Source organism: Strix uralensis, chromosome 37, assembly GCF_047716275.1.
Source record: "Strix uralensis isolate ZFMK-TIS-50842 chromosome 37, bStrUra1, whole genome shotgun sequence".
Lineage (NCBI taxonomy): Eukaryota > Metazoa > Chordata > Aves > Strigiformes > Strigidae > Strix > Strix uralensis.
In genome coordinates, this window is record NC_134008.1 from 382,223 (window position 1) to 401,663 (window position 19,441).

Consider the following 19,441-nt stretch of genomic DNA (forward strand, 5'->3'; position numbering starts at 1 on the left):
CATGGTCCTCCATGGGCTACAGGGAAGATCTGCTCCACCATGGAGCGCCTCCTCCTCTTTCTCCAACCTTGGTGTTCCCTCCATAGTTTCTCAATGTGTTTGTTCCCTCCACCTCTACTGGTGTGGTGTTTCCTGCCCTTTCTTGAATATGTTTTCACAGAGGCACGACCAGTTTTGCTGATGGGCTGATCTGTGTCCTGTGTTGAGACCATTGTGGAGCTGGAAACAGATCTGTGTGGCACAGAGCAATCCCTGGCCTCGTCCCACAGAGCCACCCTTGCAGCCCCTCCAGCTACCAACCCCTTGTCACATACACCCCATACTGTCATCTACTGTGGAAAGTGGAGGTTCTAAATACTTATTTTTTTTTCTGTTGAACTATGGTTTCCTTTGTCATTCTTTGTTGGCAATTAAGAAACAACTTTCTGTGGGTGTGTGTGCAGCCAGTTCTCCAAATAGAGCAGGTGGGAATTGGTGCAAATGAGCCGCAACCTTCAGCTACAGACAGAAAGACTGGGTCTGAAAAATCCCAGGGGTCTGAGAAGAGAGACCTCAGTGTTGGGGACATAGTGACAAAGGTTGGCCATAGAGTGTGTGACCTCCCTGAGCTTGCTTTTCCTTGATACAGAGAAATGATTACTTGTTTTTAGACTTATTTACTTACTTACTTATAGCAAACTGCTTAGCAACTTATTTACTTACTTATAGCAACTTGTAGTATTTTTGAATATTGCTAATAATCCTGCTTACCCAGACTGCTCTGTGGAATTTTACTAAGGACTATTGTGTTCATCAAAACAAAGCAGTTTACTGTGAAAATCTACCAAGAACTACAGCGTTCAGCAAAATATTATGTTTTTGTCCTTGGGAAACAGATGTGCTCTAACTAGTTTGGTCTTGGTAATGAATAAAGATAGCCATATATGGATTGTAGAAGCGGATACCCTGGTACTTTTAGATAATATAAAATGAGTAAACCGGCTGAAAATACTCTTGTTATTCAAGAAATTGGCTAAGAGAATCTGTGCATGCTCCGGGGAAAACTACAAGGTGAGAAAGACTACGAGCCTTCCTCCAAAAGACCACCGAAGACGCCCCCCAGGAGGCAATGGGCAGGTGCAAAGAGAACATAAACTGCTGACACCAGCCTCTAGAGCTAACCCAGCCTCACTCATGCATATGGATATTTCTGTTATGTAATTCAATGAATATGTATATCCACACTCGTTACGTTTTTGGTAAAATGTGCGGTGGGTGTGCAAACTTTGTGGAGAAATCCCCTTGTACCCTGGCGCCGGAGTAAATATACCTGCTGTATAACTCTATTTGAGTTGTAGAGTCTTTTTTCCGCGAATCATCCTACATGCTTTTTCAGGCTCCGTCAGGGCACACACAATGTCAGAGTAAAATGGAGAATGCAGATATTCCTTGATCTGGAAAATGAAAACTGAATAAAATTGTAAAACCAAAATTTAAAAAATAACTTATTTAATGTGTTAATCTTCCTTTTTTTAAGATACACTCTGGAAATGTCACTATTTTCAAGAATTGAAAAAATAATAAGATTATGCACAGAGATGTTGTATCTTACAGGACAAGGCTGTGTCCACCACAAGCTGTCCCACAGTGTCTTGTGCATCTGTCTGTTCCTCAACAGGGTGTAGACACCAACACAACTACCCCAACTTTCTCTCACCCCAGCATCTCCTCTCCTTTACTGATGTCTCTTCATCATTGCTGCCTTTGTTGCTCCAGCAGGTTCCAAGGAGCTCTGTCAGCTCTCCTTCATCCAAGGGTGCAGTGCTGAGAGGCTGCTGAAGCTTGTCCAACCCTTGGAATGTTACCCCAGCTGCTCTTCCACACAAGCACCACTGATACTGCCCCAGGAGACCTGGAAAGTGTCAAGCATGACGACATGACTCTGGATACAATGTTCAAGGGCATGTGGGCACAGGCGGTACTCTTCTGTGTCCAGCTGGTGGGTGGAAAATGCTTGAAAAGGGAACAGACCCTGCAGGTAGACGGTTGGTTGTGCCATTGGTGTTAGTAATGGGTTTCTATGACCTTGAGACCCTCCCTGAGGCAGAGATGGGATTCAGCTGATGAAGTGGGACAAAGCTATCCTTGCTAACAGACTGGCCAAAGTATTTTGAAGACTTGAATTTTAAAAATTGAAAGGGTGGATGAAAGAAAACAATGGCCAACAATCATATGAGGAAGTGGTGGACAGGTTTTCAAGGAAAGTGTCTTGTATGATGAGATCAGAAGGAACATGGTAATAAAGAAATCAGAGCTTAGGAGGAAAAACCTTAAACATATGCAAAAAAATAAGGAGATGCCCTCAGGACAGCATGATGGAAATGCTCTCCTGCCCATTCTGGGAGATCAGCATGGCTGGACACCTCTTTTGAGAGCTTGCAGCGTAGTTCTCACAGTGTGGAGAGGAAACAAGAGGAATTAGATGTCCATGTGCAGTGACAGAGCTCTAGTCTCATTTGGATAACTAAGTTGTGGGACATTGCTGACACCACTGCAGTGCTGCGATGGATGGATGTTGGCATTGTAGAAGGACAGGCTGAAAAGGAGAAGGAGAGGAGTTTCCCTGCCCATGAGAGAGCAGTGGGGATGCATGGAGCTCTGCTTGGGAAAAGGTGATGTGTCAGCTGAGAAGCAATGGATCAGTGGGCAGAGCCACATGGGCTACACTGTAGTGAGTATCTGCTATAGGCAAAAATGGTGATGTTGAGAGCCTGCAGGAAAGAGCTGCAGGTGTGGGACACTGAGCACAGCCTGTGCTAGAGACAGGTGAAGGGTCTGGCAAGGCTAAGAGCCCCTAGCAGGGCCAAGGTCTTTTCCCCCTTGCTTATGGTTGTTGCCTCTGCAGCTAAGGCCTACCAGAACAAAATTCAACCTTATGGCACCAGGAGCTCATGGCCTCCTTGCCCAAACCAGAACAGACCCATCAGTTCCATACCGTAGTCCTGCCCTTGGCACCCCACATTGCCACATGACACTGCCCCAGGAAGAGCCCTGGGCAATGTGTGAGGGACAGGATCTCCCTTCCCAGGGGCTGCGGGTCAGGCTTTGGCCCTTTGGCTTCAACACATTAAGGCAGACTAAGCATCAGAACCACCTTTACACTGTGTTTGCTACCTCTCATTCCTGCTGCCACCTTTCTGCTCTAACCAGCCCCTGGGGAGGCTTTGTTGGGGATGGCCCTCAGTGGGACCCATAACACTCCTTGGAACTGTAGGCATTGCTTCTGACCTTGACTTCTTCAGCCATTGGTTCAGGCTCCTCTCAGTGTCTGAAGCTCATGGTCTCAGCACCAAGCCACCATGGGGCTCATTAAAATGCAAACAGGCATGTCTCTTTCAATTATTTTCTTCAAGTCTTTGGTAGATAATTGGAGAGGTCTCTGGAATGAACGTAAAGGGGAAGTTTTCACTGAGCATTTAATGCAGAAGTATTTTTTACTATTAAGTATCTTGGATTATTTTTCAGTTTACAGCAGAAGTGATGGCAGGATTCTCTTAAATGATGTTGATGCAGGGTGTCTCCTACTGCTGTCAGGAGGGGCAGGACCAGCTCCTCCTGAAGGTCAGACACTGCATGGACAACCTGATTCCTCATCTCCCCAGCCCAGCCATTTCTCCCATTGGCCCCCTGGGACTTGCAGCATTTCTCCTGACATCAGACTTCTCCACCCCAGCTGCAGCTGGAGGTTACAGCTCCTCTGCACCAGCTCCCACTGGCTTCCCTCAGAGACCTGGCTGTACACGGGCACAGCAGAATTTCTCTTCATTGCAAACAAACATAAGGAAAACATGGGAAAGTTTAACAAACAACAACCTCCACTGCTCAACTGTGTGCTAAGAGGAAGCTGCCTCCACTGAGGTTCACCATCCCCAGGGGAGAACCTCACTAGCAATGTTTCAGACAGATGGATGGGAAATGAGAAACATGAACACAATGAAGGAGGTGCCTGAAGAGAGAATTAGACTGCTGAAAGACAAGGGCAGGCTTCTAACTCCCTGAAGCTGAAAGCTTCATTTTCAGTTAATACACTTCCTAGAAATTCCCATTTGGTCACGGTGGAAAAGCATCATCACTTTATTCAAAGTTTTCAGCTGACGAAAAGGTGCTCAGGTGTTTTTTAAAAGGTTCAGGCAGTTGTTCCCCCTTCCAGGCAGAGCTCAGCTGTCTGACCACGGACATCGAGTGCCCCTTGCAGACGTCCCAGTGTATCTGACGTATTTCCCTGGGACTGGCCGCTGTCACACAGGCCAGGAGGTCTCCTGCAGGAGACCAGAGCGCCTCGGGAGCTGCTGGTAGAGGCCGGGCAGAGGGGCCCAGGACACCTGCACTGCCACCAGGCGTCTCTTTCCCTGTGACTAAAGACATCTGTGTTCCTGTAGCTAAAATACACCATGGTTCTGGAAATATTTTTGTCTTTCAAAATTGTAATTAAAAATATGTTCATGAAATGCCCCAAAGACAGGTATATCAAAACAAAGTGTATTACAGATAAAATAAACACAGAAATATTAAAAAAATAAAAAAGCTGAAAATTTTCTTTAAAAATATTCTTTGTTTTTCTTCTTTCCTCATTTCTTCTTTGTTTCATTTTTATTTACATTTTCTAAATATTTCTATCCTACTGAGGCATGCAACATTGTCCTGGTTTTGGGCCAGGATAGAGTTAACTTTCCTTGGGTTGAGAGGGAGAAGAGCTGAAAGGCTGGGTCCCAATCGATCATTGGGGCATTCCATGTCATGTGACATCAAGCTCAGCATATAGGTGGGCTCATGCTCTCTCACGTGCTTTTTTGGTTTTCGGTTTCTACCTTGGTGGGGCAGGATTACCTGGTGTGGTCAACTTGCTGCTAGGGACGGGCAGTATCTGTCGTTGCTCAGAGAACCACTACTGCATTTTACCCGTTTTGGACTACTATGATTACTGTTGGTTTTTTTCTGTTAGTATTATTAAATATTTTTTTTTATTCAACCTACAAATTTAATCTTTTGTCCTTCCACTATTTCACGGGGCAGGGGGAGAGGGGGGAAGTAAACAACTGGCTACATGCGATTTGTTACTGGCTGAGTTCAAACCACAACAAGCATAAAAGACAGATATTTCTCTGTCTTGCAGAGATCCCAGCACACTAAAGCCCCTCTTCACCCAGCAGCATCCTTGCCACTCCTCACCCCTTGCACAAAGAGAGTCACCACTAAGGTGGCAGGCTCCCTCACCTGATACGGGGAAGCTGGGTGACCACCTGCAGTGAAACACCCTGGGATTGGGTGGCCAGATTTGCACTTGTCTCTACACATCTGTGTTACAGTGTCTGCTCAAAGGGGTCTCTGGATCATCCATGAACACTCCCTTTTACTTCCATCTAGCATACATGAAGAGTGACTCTTTTTAGGTGAAGAAAGGGAAGAGACTGGTCTCCCCCAACATCAGACACCTCCCTGCAGATGTCTATGTCAAATCAAGTTGTCTGGACTTCCCCTCCTAGTCAACGGAGAGACAGGAGTTGTCTCCACTGAGGTGTCTGGAGATCCTTTTCCTGGTCGCCAGGGAATGCTCCAGAAGGGTTCCCATAGGTTCTGGGTCACCCTTCCAAGTACCCTGTGGGTACTTCAGCAAACCCACGACATCTCAGAGAGCAATAGATGATGGATGCAGGTAAAGGAATTTCTCAAATAAATGTTCTCCATCACCTTCCCGGGGACTGAGATGTGACTGACCAGCCTGTAGTTCCATGGATGCTCCTTGTTGTCTTCCTTGAAAATGAGTCTGATGTCTGCCATTTCCCACCCTGTTTACCCTGACATTGCAAAGGTGACCAGGAGCAGCCTTGCAATGATACCCGTGAGCTCTCAGAATCACAGAATCATCAAGGTTGGAAAAGACCTTGAAGATCATCTAGTCCAACCATTAACCTCACATTGACCATTCTCAACTCCTCCAGATCCCTCAGTGCTGGGTCAACCCGACTCTTCAATCCCTTCAGGAATGAGGACTCCCCCCTTGCACTGGGCAGCCCATTCCAATGCCCAACAACCCCTTCTGCAAAGAAATCCTTCCTAAGAGCCAGTCTGACCCTGCCCTGGTGCAGCTTGAGGCCATTCCCTCTTGTGCTATCGCTTGTTCCTTGGTTCAAGAGACTCATCCCCACCTCTCTGCAACCTCCTTTCAGGTAGTTATAGAGGGCGATGAGGTGTCCCCTCAGCACCCTTGAACACATCCCCTCTGGTCCCGTGGACCTATGTGTAGCCAAGTGCTGCAAGTGCTCCCCAGACACACCTTCCTCTGCCATGGGTGCAGCCCTGCCTGCACAGATGCTGGTCGGAGACTCGAGGACTAGGGATGTTTGGGGGCAAATCTTACCAGTTGAAGAAGATGGGAAAACAACGAGCACCTCAGCCTTTTCCAGATTTTTATTCACTATACGTCCTGCCCTACTGAGCCGTGAGACTATTTTCCTCAGCCTAAAACTTGTTCTGCCAGTGAACTTACAGAAGGCCTTCTGGTTGCTCTCCCTCTTCCTTGCTAGTTCCAGCCCAGCTGAGCTTTGACTTTCCTGCCTCCACCCCTGTACCCTAAGGCCATGTCTGTATCTGCCTCCTGAACAACCTGTTCCCTCTTCCACCACTCTGCAATGCCTTCTGGTGCGTGAACGTTTCAGCCAGAAGATCCCTGTCCATCCCCAACAGCTAGGCCCTGCACAGATCCCAGAACATCGGAGTGAGGTGTTCATGGGCTTTCATATTGTTGTCCCCAAAGATCCAAGAGGGCTCCATGGATCTTGCATCTCCAGGATCCTGTCAAGCAGATGCTGAACCATGTGAAATGTGCTGTGCTGCAGGCCAAGGCTGTCATTCTGTTGTTTGTCTTTTTCCTCTGCCATGGTCACTCAGCCACGGCTGCCCTCAGCATTCACATCCTCATCCAGTTCTGCCTTGTTCATGACTATCAGAGTGCAGCCCCAGTCAGTCATCAGCTGCCTGTGTCCAAAAGGGAGGGGTGAGGCAGGGGAAAGGTCCCTGTCTGGGTGCTGGCTCTGGACACCTCTGTTCCAGCCCCCCAACCAGCTGCAGCAGGCAGGAGGGCAGGTCACACTCATGGACACCTTGCTGAACCCTGTCTGCTCTGGAGCAGACCTGACGCCAAGCAGCATCTCCCCTCAGAACCACAGCTGGGACTGCAACTTGGAGGGGGCTCACCTGGAAAGAGGTGCCCAGGAGTGAGCCAATACCTGGGCTGTGTGAGGGCTGAGCAGCTGCCTGGAGGCTCAGACAATGAAGGAACCAAGTGATTTAAATTTCTATGAGGATGAATTACAGTGGAGGAGGTTGAAGACCCGCTGTCAACTGCAAGCGGAGCCTGTGCAAACAAGATTGGACAGACACCTAAGCAGCTGTTGTCTAAAACAAGAGAAGACAAATCCCAAGTGAAGTCCACGTGGCATGGAATGCACCAGAAGGAGAAACTCCTTGCTGTCCATGAACAGTGGGAATGTATTTCAGTCATGGGTGGCATTCAGCTTCCCTGATTCCCAAAACCTATGAGTAGGAGTTTCAGGGTGCAGACCAATGGCCTTTGGGGGTGTTAAAGCTGGATGCAGTGACATGCAGGGGTAAGGTAGAGCTGTCTGAAGCAGTGCCTCCCAGACTCCCTGGGGTCTCCTCTGCTCCCTGACTCCTCTGCAGTCAAAGCAGAGTCAGGTGTATGGTGATTCTTAGCTTCTTAGGGCTTGGTCCATCTGGGTCTTGAAAACCTGCAAGGATGGAGGACTAAACAATTTCTCAGGGAGACCAACGCTTGTTCCAATGTTTGGCTTGCCTCATGGCGAAAAAGGTGATGCCCCCCTGGCCGTGCGGTGCCCCTCAGCCATCCTTTCTCCAGGCTGAAGAAGCCTCTCAGTAGGAGTCCTTTTCCTGAGCAGAGGCCTGGGAGACCTTTTCAGGAAAGACTCAAGCAAAGGCACCGTTGAGTCACTCATCCCCATCTGTCTCTGCTGCTGTGAAGCACCCTGCCCCCCCCCCCATTAGCAGCAACTCGCATGGGCCTTGTTCAACTTTTTACTGCAAACACAGTGACTGAAGCTCTTCATTTTGCTCTGGATGTTGCTTGCAGCCCCCCTCAGCTCCAGGGGAGCTTTGGCTTTCCTAAACACATGCCCTCAGCTCAGGTCATATTTCTAAATTCCTCCTTCGCAGCCTGTCCTTGCTTCCACCTCCTGATCATTGTGTCATGGCCCCCACCTGTGACCCATCCCTGCACCAGTGTAGCCCCACTGCCCAAGACATGCCCCCACAGCGCCCTCATCAGACACTGCCCAGGACAGGGTGTGTTTGGGGTGGGGAAACATCCCCCACCAGAGTCCCCATGCCAGACCTCAGCGTCCATCCCCACCAGCTGTCCTGCTTATGCAGCCCCCACAGAATCTGGACTCAGCCAAGCCCCAGCTTTGTCCCACACAAGGGTTCCCAGACAGCCTTGCTCCGTGGTCTGCCAAGGTCTGGGCAAGAAGAGAGGCTGGGGCAGACTGGCTCTTCCCCCAACACTGGCACCAAGACCAGCAGGAGGAAGGAGATAGGCACAGAGCAAAACCACCCATAAATTGGGGTGAATTGCCAATGCTGGAAATGGCCAATGGGAGGGTCTGGGGGGTAAAAAATGCTTTGGGGCACCTTGTCAGTCTGTCCATACCACCAAGGGCACAGACAGGACTCTTCTCTCCTACACCTGCATGTCTTGGTTTCCTTCCATTATGTCTGGGTCTGCACCACACACCCACTGCAGCGTGTCCTCTCCCTGCATGGTCACACAGCTCAGCTAACATTGGTTCTGCCCTCTCCTGGGCACCTTCCAGCCAAGACCAGCCCTTCCCCAGGTATTCCCACCTCCACTGCCTGCTCCACATCTTAGCCCCACAGAGGAGCTCAGTCTGGGCTGCAGTGTGCTGGAGAACTCTGGGCACTCACCCCACAGTCCCAGCCCCTCTGGAGGTCAGAGCAGCCGCTGGGGGGCAGAGAGGGGTTTCAGCCTCCTCATCAGCCCCAGGGCTGAAGGTTCACCATGGCATGAGGAAATGGAGGTCAGTGAAACTGCAGGACTCCTGGTGTCAGGTCCAGGAGATCCTGTACATAGGCACCACAGTCTGACTGTGCCCCCTCAGTGCCCGTCCCTCTCCCCAGGCCAGAACAAGAGTCCTGGCCAGGAGACAGAACATCCCATCCTGACAACATGTCTGCAGAAAGAGGTTTCTCTTTTTCATGGATTCCTTACTACACACACAGAGATGCTCCCTTGCTCTCCTCCAGCGACATCCCTGCTCCCCAGAGATCCTTTCCCTATGTGAGAGTGTCCGTGACCAGACATTCCTGACTTCCTTCCCATCCTCCCTGCAGGGCCCCAAGCTGGCAGTGCTGCTCTGCAGAACAAGGGGACTCTGCTGCCCTGGGAACATGGGGTGAGCCTCCACTGGCCACACTGGTGGGGTTGGGGAGCAGAGCCAGTCAGACAGGGTTCACTGCTGCTGAGGCCCTTTCCATCTTCCCTGGATGGCTCAAGGGCCAAGGACGGGGATGGGAAGGACCATGGGGTGTCTCCAATGGCACAGAAGACAAGGGAGAGCTGCACCAGATCCGGCCTATGGGCTTTCCAAAAGGGTGGCCTAAAACACTGTTTTGACGTCCCTTTGCCTGCTGGCTCCTCACAGCCTCTCATGCAGTCCTGTTGTTAACCCATGGTATTCTCAGGTTCACGTTTTCCTTCAAGAGACTCCACCTTGCATGTTCATTTACTTCATGAGGGAACACTCACTGTTCCACCAGAGTCACACACTGTCCCTGGACACCCCCTGAGATCTCCTGGCAGCTCCTTTGGTGTATTACCAACACCAGCTTTGGAAGAGATGTCCAGAATTCTGGCCCTGCCCTGAGGAGCCCTTTTGTTTATGGTGGTGCTGGCATGGAGGCCAGCTCTGACACTGTGGTTCACATGGCCTGCTCCTGCCTGCAGCCACAGGGGTGTCACTGTGGACAGAACAGGACTGTCAAAAACTACACAAAAGCTTGGGGGTGACACAAATGCAAGGGCACAGCAGGACTGTGGAAGTGAGGAGAGCTCAGAACTGAAAAAGCCACGTCCTGCTGCTGTACTTGGCCATGGATCCAGGGAAGCAGCAACCCCAGCTCACAGGCAGCAGAGAGGCAGTGCCCGCCGAGGCAGCGAGGAGCACTGGGGCTGCTCCTCCATGGGTCAGCTGGGCCCTTGGCTCCTGAATCCCTTCTGCCTGCTGGGTTTGGGCTCCCAGCTCCAGAGGAGATCTAAGAGATGGGAGTAAAGGCAAATGATTAAATTATGGCTTCTTTAGCTATGCAAAGGGCCTGGTTCCTTCTGTATTTTAGGCTAACCAGACAGAAAAAAACATTTCTAAACATAAGAAGTTATATGAATAATACATAATTATAAATAATATTGTTTAACAAGGAAATACAAACATCTACAAGGTAAAGAAACAGTAGAACAAAAGACAGGATTTTACTGAATTCCTGGGAGTTACACGAGTGTGGTGGGTGCCTATTCATGCTGCAAAAAAGTGTATTCATATAATCTCCTCAGGGCATCCTTGATCTTCTGGTTCCTCATGCTGTAGATGAGGGGGTTCAATGCTGGAGGCACTACTGCGTACAGAAATGACACCACCAGGTTCAGGGATGGGAAGGAGATGGATGGGGACTTCAGGTACGAAACCATGACAGTACTGACAAACAGGGAGACCACGGCCAGGTGAGGGAGGCACATAGAAAAGGTTTTGAGCCGTCCCTGCTCAGAGGGGATCCTCAGCACAGCCCTGAAGATCTGCACATAGGACACCACAATGAAAACAAAACACCCAAAAACTAAACAGACACTAACCACAATAGGCCCAACTTCCCTGAGGTAGGAGTGTGAGCAGGAGAGCTTGAGGATCTGGGGGATTTCACAGAAGAACTGGTCCATAGCATTGCCTTGGCAGAGTCGTAGTGAAAAAGTGTTGACCGTGTGCAGGAGAGAATTGAGAAACCCACTGCCCCAGGCAGCTGCTGCCATGTGGACACAAGCTCTGCTGCCCAGGAGGGTCCCATAGTGCAGGGGTTTGCAGATGGCAACGTAGCGGTCATAGGACATGATGGTGAGGAGAGAAAACTCTGCTCCAAAAAAGAAGACAAAGAAAAAGATTTGGGCAGCACATCCCAAGTACGAGATGTCCGTGTTGTCCCAGAGGGAATTGGCCATGGCTTTGGGGAGAGTGGTGGAGATGGAGCCCAGGTCAAGAAGGGAGAGGTTGAGGAGGAAGAAGTACATGGGGGTGTGCAGGTGGTGGTCACAGGCGATGGCGGTGATGATGAGGCCGTTGCCCAGGAGGGCAGCCAGGTAGATGCCCAGGAAGAGCCAGAAGTGCAAGAGCTGCAGCTCCTGAGTGTCTGCGAATGCCAGGAGGAGGAACTTGGTGATGCTGCTGCTGTTGGACATCTGCTACCTCTGGACATGGGGGACTGACCAAGGAGGAAATAACAGTGTTATTTACAGTGTTGTTAACAAGTTAGAGCAGACTTTTCTGAGCAAAATCAAAGCCATTTCCCAACACCCCTGTCCCTACTGCACACCCACACACCTCATTTTTCCTTTTCTCAGAGAACTTCTTTCAGCTCCGTGCCTGGAGCTGTGGTTGGTACTCTGATTGTGCTGTGAGGAGCGGGGCCTCTACCCGCAGGCTGCCCAGGAGTCAGCCCTGCTATGCAGCAGTGGTTTCATGGGAACGGTGCGGGTAGGAGCCAGAGCTGGTGTGGTGGTTTGACCTTGGCTAAATGCCAGGTACCCACCAAGTCGCTCTATCACTTCCCCCTCCTTTCCCCTTTTTTTCTCAATAGGGCAAAGAGGGGAAAGAAAATAAGATAGGAAAACAAAACAACCCTTGTGGGTAAAACAACAGCAGTTTTAATATAAGCAAAGCGAAGCAAAGGTCCGCGCGCGGAAGCGAAAAAAGAAAACAGATTTATTCTCTACTTCCCATTAACAGGCGATGTCGGGCCTTCTCAGGAAGCAGGGCTCCAATACGCGTAGTGGTTGCCTCGGAGGACCAAGGGTGACCCCACCCCCTTCCTCCTTTCTCCCAGCTTTATACTGAGCAGACGTCATATGGTATGGAATATCCCTTTGGTCAGTTCGGGTCAGCTGTCCTGGTTGTGTCCCCTCCCAAGATCTTGCCCACCCCGTCCCACTGTGGGGGGGAAATGTCAGAAAGAGCCTTGGTGTTGTGTAAGCACTACTCAGCAGTAGCCACAACACCAGTGTGCTATCAACACCCTGCCAGCTCCCAGCATAAAACACAGCACCATGAGGGCTGCTACAGGGGAAAACCAATTCTGGCTCAGCCAGACCCGATACAGCTGGTGTCTGACTTTGTCAGATGCAACCATTTGTAATGCAGAAGGGCCAGTCAGCATCTGCACTCCCAGTGCTAAGGAACGAGGATGGTAGAAGGCAGTTTGAGAGTTTTGGGTGTTTTAAATCTCCCCCATCTCACCTGGGGAGTGTTCAGAAACCCCCAGCATTTCTGCTGCACCCAGGGAGAACAGAGCAAGTCCTGTGAGGCAAGGAGGATGGCCTGTGGCTTAGTGCAGAGTGAGGGGAGCTGCCCTGAGCTTCTCTTTGATGACTTGTAGGGCAATCACACTCTTACATTACCCTGAAACACAACCAGACACTGCTGAGAGTAGGGGGACCCCGTGCAGACCACTACATGTGTCACCCTTTCTCAAGGTCTCGGCACCCCATTTCTAGACAAGGACACACATGGCTTATAACACAGAGAAGGGGAGAAACAAGTTAAATGCACTGAGGGTCCTGCTGAGATAGACCAGGGCAGGGGCAGCCTCAGGACAGCGTTACCCTTCTACAGCTGTGCTCGCCACCTCCCAGACACCAACATTGCTGGGCAGCTGCTCCCAGTCCCTGTGCTCTGCAGAGGGAACTGGGCACGGGGCTGGAGAGCTGCACCACGGCTCTGCTGCAGCTTGGGCTGCAGAAGAGGAGGTTCATGCCTTGGACCCCACTGCCCTGAGGGCAGAGGCTTTGCTGGGTGGGAGAGGAGGAGGCAAGGGGGCTTGCTCAGAGTAAAGGGTCTGCACAGGGGGATAATATGGAGATTTCTCAATTCTCCCTCCTACATAATTTCTGGTTTTCATTTCCTCACATTCCCTGATCATATCCCTGCTGTCTGGAGATTTTTATACGGGGAGGTGTTTTCTGTACAAGGTCTTTTCCTTGTCAGAACTCACAGACCCTGTCCCAACCTCTCAGCACTTACCTTGGCCCTATAGAAACTTCCCTGTTTGCAGGGCACTGGCTGCATGCATATTCCTGTTTCCAGGTAGAAAAGGGCAGGTCAGAGCAACCCTGATGGGTGATGCTGGTGCTGCCAACAGGCAGGGGAGTGGCTGAAGACAATTTAGGAGGCTGTTATCAGAGCTGCTGCTCACTCAGCCTTAGAGATCAGAAGTCTCAATGACTTGTTCAAGCATGAGAACTCCTTTCCATTTCTCTCCCCAAATTCCCCAAAAGCAGGAAACTGAAAACACACACTCAAGAAAGCTCCTTATCTTTATCTTTGTAGTAATCCCTGCCTTGACCTTCCCCTCAAAAAATGTCATTGAAAATGACTTGGGGTGATCTGGAGCAGTGAGCAGCCCTGACCCACACAGCACCTTCTCCACAGCAGAAGGACCCTACCCTGCCAGGGGTCTCTCCTTCCACCCACAGCTTCTCCCCAAAGTGCCATGGGCAGCTCCCCGGGCAGGCTAAGTGCTGACCCTTGCAGGCGGCAGAGTCCCTGCCCCAGCACACAGCCCCTGGGCTGCAGGCACCTTGCTCTGAAGGACAGCCCTGGGCACCCCTGGCTGCACCCGCAACTGCACACCCCTGCAGCCATCCCCAGGAGAAGGCAGCCGCCATGGCCTGTCCCTCTGACAGTGCAGCAGGGAAGCCCTGCTCTGGAGCACGTCCTCCTCCTCTAGACAGGAGGGAGATACCTGATGACTGTGCTGGCTTCACCAGATCCCTCCATGAACTGCAGCTGCATTGCCCTGCACCCAGAGACTTACTGTGTCAAGGGCTGGGAAGATTTCTCCTCCACGGAGCTCTCAGCTTCCTGCCACTCTCGTCTGCCTTTCCCCTCTCTGTGGCCAGCTCCTCTGTCCTTAATGCCTGCAGGCAGTGCGCTCAGCCCTGCTGCGCTTTGCAGAGGAGCTGCTCCTGGGCAGAGCTGTCTCTCTGCAGCGCTGGCCACTTGCCATGAGCTCCCTCCGTCCCAGGAGCCTGGCCCAGCTCCGTAACAGAGGACCAGCCCAAGGCATTTTAAAGACTCCTCAGGTGGGTTTGATGCTGAGTCCATGAACCTCAGACAGTGATAGGATGATGAAGATGCCTCTCAAGAAGTCAAAGCCAGATGCAAACTGCAAAGTTCTTTGGAGTCTTAATGGGTCCCAGTGAGGACCATTACTGACAAAGCCTCCCCAGGGGCTGGTTAGAGCAGAAGACTCCAGGCAGAGAAGACGGGTAAACAAAGGCCAAAGGTGGAGCAAATTCTGAGTAAAACTGGAAGTGTTAAATTAAGCAAAAGGCAAAGATCTGACTCCTAGCCCCTGGCAAGGGAGATCTTGTCCCTCACACATTGCTCAGGGCTCTTGCTGGGGTAGTATGATGTGGGGATGTGCAATGCCAAGAGCAGGACTATGGTCTAACAGCCCCCAGGCTCTCAGGGAGGGAAGGGGAGGCCATGAGACCCAGTGCTGTAAGGAGAAGGTGCTTCCTCATTGGTATCAGTGGCAGAGACAACAGTCATAGCCAAGGGCAGAAAGAGCTCATCTCTTCTGGGGGATTTTCAGAGTTTTCCTCATCCCTCTATTGTCTCCACCACAGGCTGTCCCACCATGTCCACACCTGCATCTCTTTCTCTGCAGGCTGGAGATGTCCACCTGGCTACCACACCTTGCTCTCACCGGAACATCTCCCTTCCTTTACTGATATCTCTCCATCCTCCCTGGTTGCTTCTTGAAACACAAATCCTGGGGCTGCTCCAGTCTCCCTCTGGGTGACTTGTTACACCACAGCACTGCCCTTTGAGTGACTTTTTTGTGTCCAGTCTGGGCCTCCCCAGCTGCACTTTGTGGCACTAGTCCTTTCTCATGCTGTATCTTACTATAAAGAGAAGTTCCATCATCTCTGAAATCACCCCTCAGTCACTCTCAGGTTATTCCTATAGTGCCTGGAGCCTCCACACCGCTGGGCCAAAGAACTCCAGGTCCCTCAGACACTCCATATGGTTGTGGGCACTAAGTTCCAAACCCCACCTTGGCAGAACTTCACTCAACACTCTCCAGTGCCTCTCTACTTCTCTAAAATGGGGAGCCACACCCTGGGACACACCCATGTTTGTGGGGTTAAACAAGCCAGTCAGGTTCCCACCTGTTCTGATGTATCGGGCTGTTTGGTCCCCTCCCTCCACTGATGTAGGATTGGCCCCTTTTCGTTGTAAAACTTCAGGTGACTTCCATTTCCAAATCCCACAGTTTCACAAGGTCCCCACAGACTGAAGCTTTTCATGCTTATGTGCAGCTGGCTCATTTTGATTCGGGTGTCTCACACGAGAGAACAGCATGAGGATTTGCAGAGTTGCAGAGCACTATAAATCCCCTCTCCTGGAGAAACTGTGGGGTCCTGTGGGTTTGGTACTAATAAAGCCATCGGGCTGGACCCAGAGTGGCAGTTACCCTTTATGAGAGAGAGCAGCAGGAATGTGTGGAGCTCTGCCTGGGCATGGATGATGACTCAGCTGAGCTGAAGAGTCATGGGCAACACTGTGGTGGCTAGATGTCTGATATGGACACCCTGATGAGGAAGAGGAAGTACATGGACCTTCTTCATTTAACTGGAAGAAGCACTAATCCTCATGGGAGACCTAAACTATCCCAATATTTGTTGAAGGGGCAATATTGCCAAGTGAAAGCCATCCAGGAGGGGTTTGGAGTTAATTGACACCATAATCCTGACAAGGGTGACTGAGGAGGCAGTGAGGGGAGGTGTCCTGCAGGAAATCATACTTAGAAACAAAGAAGAGCTGGTCAGGGATGTAACAGTCAGGGGTGGGAAATTAGAGCTGAGGCTCCTGACAGAAGGGAACAAGGTAAAGAGCAGGACTTCAGGAGAGCAGGATTTGGCCTGCTGAGGAACCTGCTTGGAAGAATCCCATGGGATATGACACTGAAGAATTTCCCAAATTAAGAGATCTGTCTTAATCAAAATAGTGGAAGAGAGTAGGATCCACAGACATAGGCTCTGCTTATGAAATAAAATAGATGCCAGACAAGTACAAGATTTAGAAACGGAACTAAAGTTGTGGGAGACATTGGCCTGTCAGCCCTGCACAGCCTCTGAGAAGCAGCAAGGCTTTGATGAGAAACAGGCCTTGGAAGAAAGATAAGAAACTGCTGAGTTGTGCCAAGGTGGCAGGGAAAAACAACGGACAGCTGCAACACTGAGCTGTGGGAAAGTACTGAGCTGTGAGAAGTTACTGCTGCGTGAACAGCACGTGAACAAGAAGTTGATTGGTCTGCACAGCGCGTGTTAGAGTGGTCTGATGCTGATAGGAGAAAACGTTGATAACTGTCTAATTGCTGATTTGCTAATGATGAAGTAAGACCTTTAACGAGAGCATAAGTATGTACTATTGTAAGAATAAATGGCCCCTGCCCTGCAGAAAAAAAAAAGAGAACACTCTGACTCGTTATTTCAGTCGCTACAACTGGTGACCCCAATGTGCAAATTCCAACCCAACATACGGATCCCAAGCCGGTGTGTGAATCCCATCTCGATTTCGGACAGAGCGAGGACCGCGGAAGCCGAGCAGTGGTAGCGGAGCCCAGCTGAACTTTACGATCGGTGGAGGTGAGCCAACTAGTCCGGACAAGTAACTGAAGTCACCTGGAGACAAGGTGAGCAGCTCGGGCTAACATGGGGGTGCAAATTTCTGCAGAGGAAAAATCTATTTTACATATTTTGACAAAAATTCTGGAGAAGCGGGGAATCAAATATGAGGAGAAGGCGATATGCACTTTGCTTATTTGGTGTAAAAGGAATGGGGTCCCTGCTGATGCACTCTCTGCTTTTAATCTTGAAACATGGAGAGAGGCAGGGAACACCTTATTTGAGGCAGCCATAAGGGGGGATACCATCGCTGCATCATCTTTCACTACATGGCAACAAATACATGAATCCCTGAAACAGCTAAAAAGTGATTGGACTGCCGCAGTAGCTGCAGCTGATGTTATGTTACTTCCGATTTTTGGATGGATCATTTAGTTGTGCTTCAGATACCCCCAGTAAGGCTGTGGACCCCTTCCATGTGTCCACCACCTGCCGATGAGGACTCTGATGAGGACTCTCCCGAGTCACCGGCACTCCACAAAGCATCGAGACACTTACTAATAGATTTATCTGATGAGTCAGTGGGGAGAACTGTTGATTGACCACCACCTACTGCCCCCCCCCAAACCCAATTAAGGGCCCTGAAAGAGATGATTTTCTTACGATACAACTGGTAACAGTGACTATAGGGGCTCCTAACCCCCATAAACTTTGGCTAAAAATAAGGGAGCATGCTCTACAAGAAGGAGACTTAGAACTTGCTCAGGCTTTGGGTTCAGGGAAAAAACATGCATACCTGGTACTTGTTAACCCGGATGGTGATCATAATGAGTGGGAACCATTCCACTAGGGGTTAGTAAAGGAATTGAGAGCCATTTGTATGCAGCATGGATTAGATTCTCCTTATGCTCAATTGCTTTTGCAAGGAATCTATACTAGTGAATCAACACCTCATGATTGTCGGAGCTTGGCTCAGGTCTGTTTAACTCCTATGCAGCTAATGGTGTTTGAAGCAAAATGGAGGCAGCTCGCACAGGAGTAGGCTTTAGCCAATTTGGAATTCCTACAAGACAACCCTCGTTTTGGGGCAGGACTTCCACAATTGCTAGGAGACCACCCTCTTAATGCCCCACAAGTGCAAGCCCAGTTACATACGTTGATTTTACAACAAGCCAAAGTGCTGGCTTTTCAGGCTTTACTTCAAGTACCAGATGTCGGGGCTCTGAAAGCATCCTGGAGTACGATTAAACAAAAGGCAGGTGAATCATATATGTCATTTCTAGATAGGCTATGGGATGCATTAGAGAAACAAGTTAATAATAAACCAGCAAAAGAGGCTCTAATTCTACAGCTTGCACAAGACAATGTTAATGAGATTGCAGACGTGTAATTGCAGCATTACCCAGTGCTAACCCCTCACTGGTAGAAATGATAAATGCCTGAAGTAAGGTTGGGACAGCAATACATCAAATGGAGACACTGACAAAAACAGTTGCCGTCGCAGTAAGGGGGGATGGACCTCGCTATGGCTGTGGCTGAACAGGACATTTTAAAAAGAACTGTCCAAGAAAAGAGCATGTTAACAATACGTCTGCTGCAAATATACTCTGTGCAAGATGTAAAAAAACACGGCACTATGCCAAGGACTGTCGCTCGAAAATTAATGCGCAAGGGTAGCCCCTGATACTCTGCCATAATCAGGGAAACGGAGGGCGGGGCGCGAAGGGAGGGCTGCGCTGCGACACAAATAACTCCTCGGAATCCATTTCAGGCCTATGTGGCGGACTCGCAGCAAAAACCTCAGGAAGTGCCAGAGTGGATGTCGCCACAGCCACGTCAGTGACTATTTCTGATGAGAAAGTTCACAAAGTGCCTCTCCTGGTGTATGGCCCGTTAGGGAATGGATTAAGTGCCTTGTTGTTAGGACGTTCTAGTACTACTTTACAAGGATTGTTTGTTCTCCCAGGAGTAATTGATGCAGATTATGAGGGTCAAATTTGTGCTATGATGTGGACACCATCTCCACCAGTAACTGTTCCTGCTAACTGTCGTATTGCTCAACTTGTACCATTTGTTTCACAGGCCCTGGGCGCGGAACAACGGACCAGGGGAACTGGGGGTTTTGGCTCCACAGGTACTCCGCAGATCTATTGGACGCAGAACATCAGATCTTCATGTACTATTATGACATGTATGCTTTCGTTATCCAAAGGTACTCCAAAAGATGTGAGGACCAAGGGGATGATAGATACAGGAGCTGACATCACTATTATATCATCCCGAGATTGGCCCAAAAATTGGCCAACGATAAATATTGGGGCAGCATTAGCAGGAATAGGAGGAGCCATGACCACTTGTCAGAGTATTATGCCAGTTCAAATTGTTAACCCAGAAGGACAAGTGGCCACAGTACGGCCCTATGTAGTGGCAGTCCCTCTAAATCTATGGGGACAAGAT

The 19,441-nt window shown here is 49.9% G+C and overlaps 1 protein-coding gene across 1 annotated transcript; it reads right to left on the bottom strand.

Annotated features, from left to right (window-relative positions):
• Positions 1-10,597: 10,597 nt before the first annotated feature.
• Positions 10,598-11,533, bottom strand: LOC141937116 (olfactory receptor 14A16-like). The gene has a single exon (XM_074854545.1). The coding sequence runs from the start codon at positions 11,531-11,533 to the stop codon at positions 10,598-10,600; it is 936 nt and encodes a 311-aa protein (XP_074710646.1).
• Between the last annotated feature and the right edge of the window lie 7,908 nt (positions 11,534-19,441).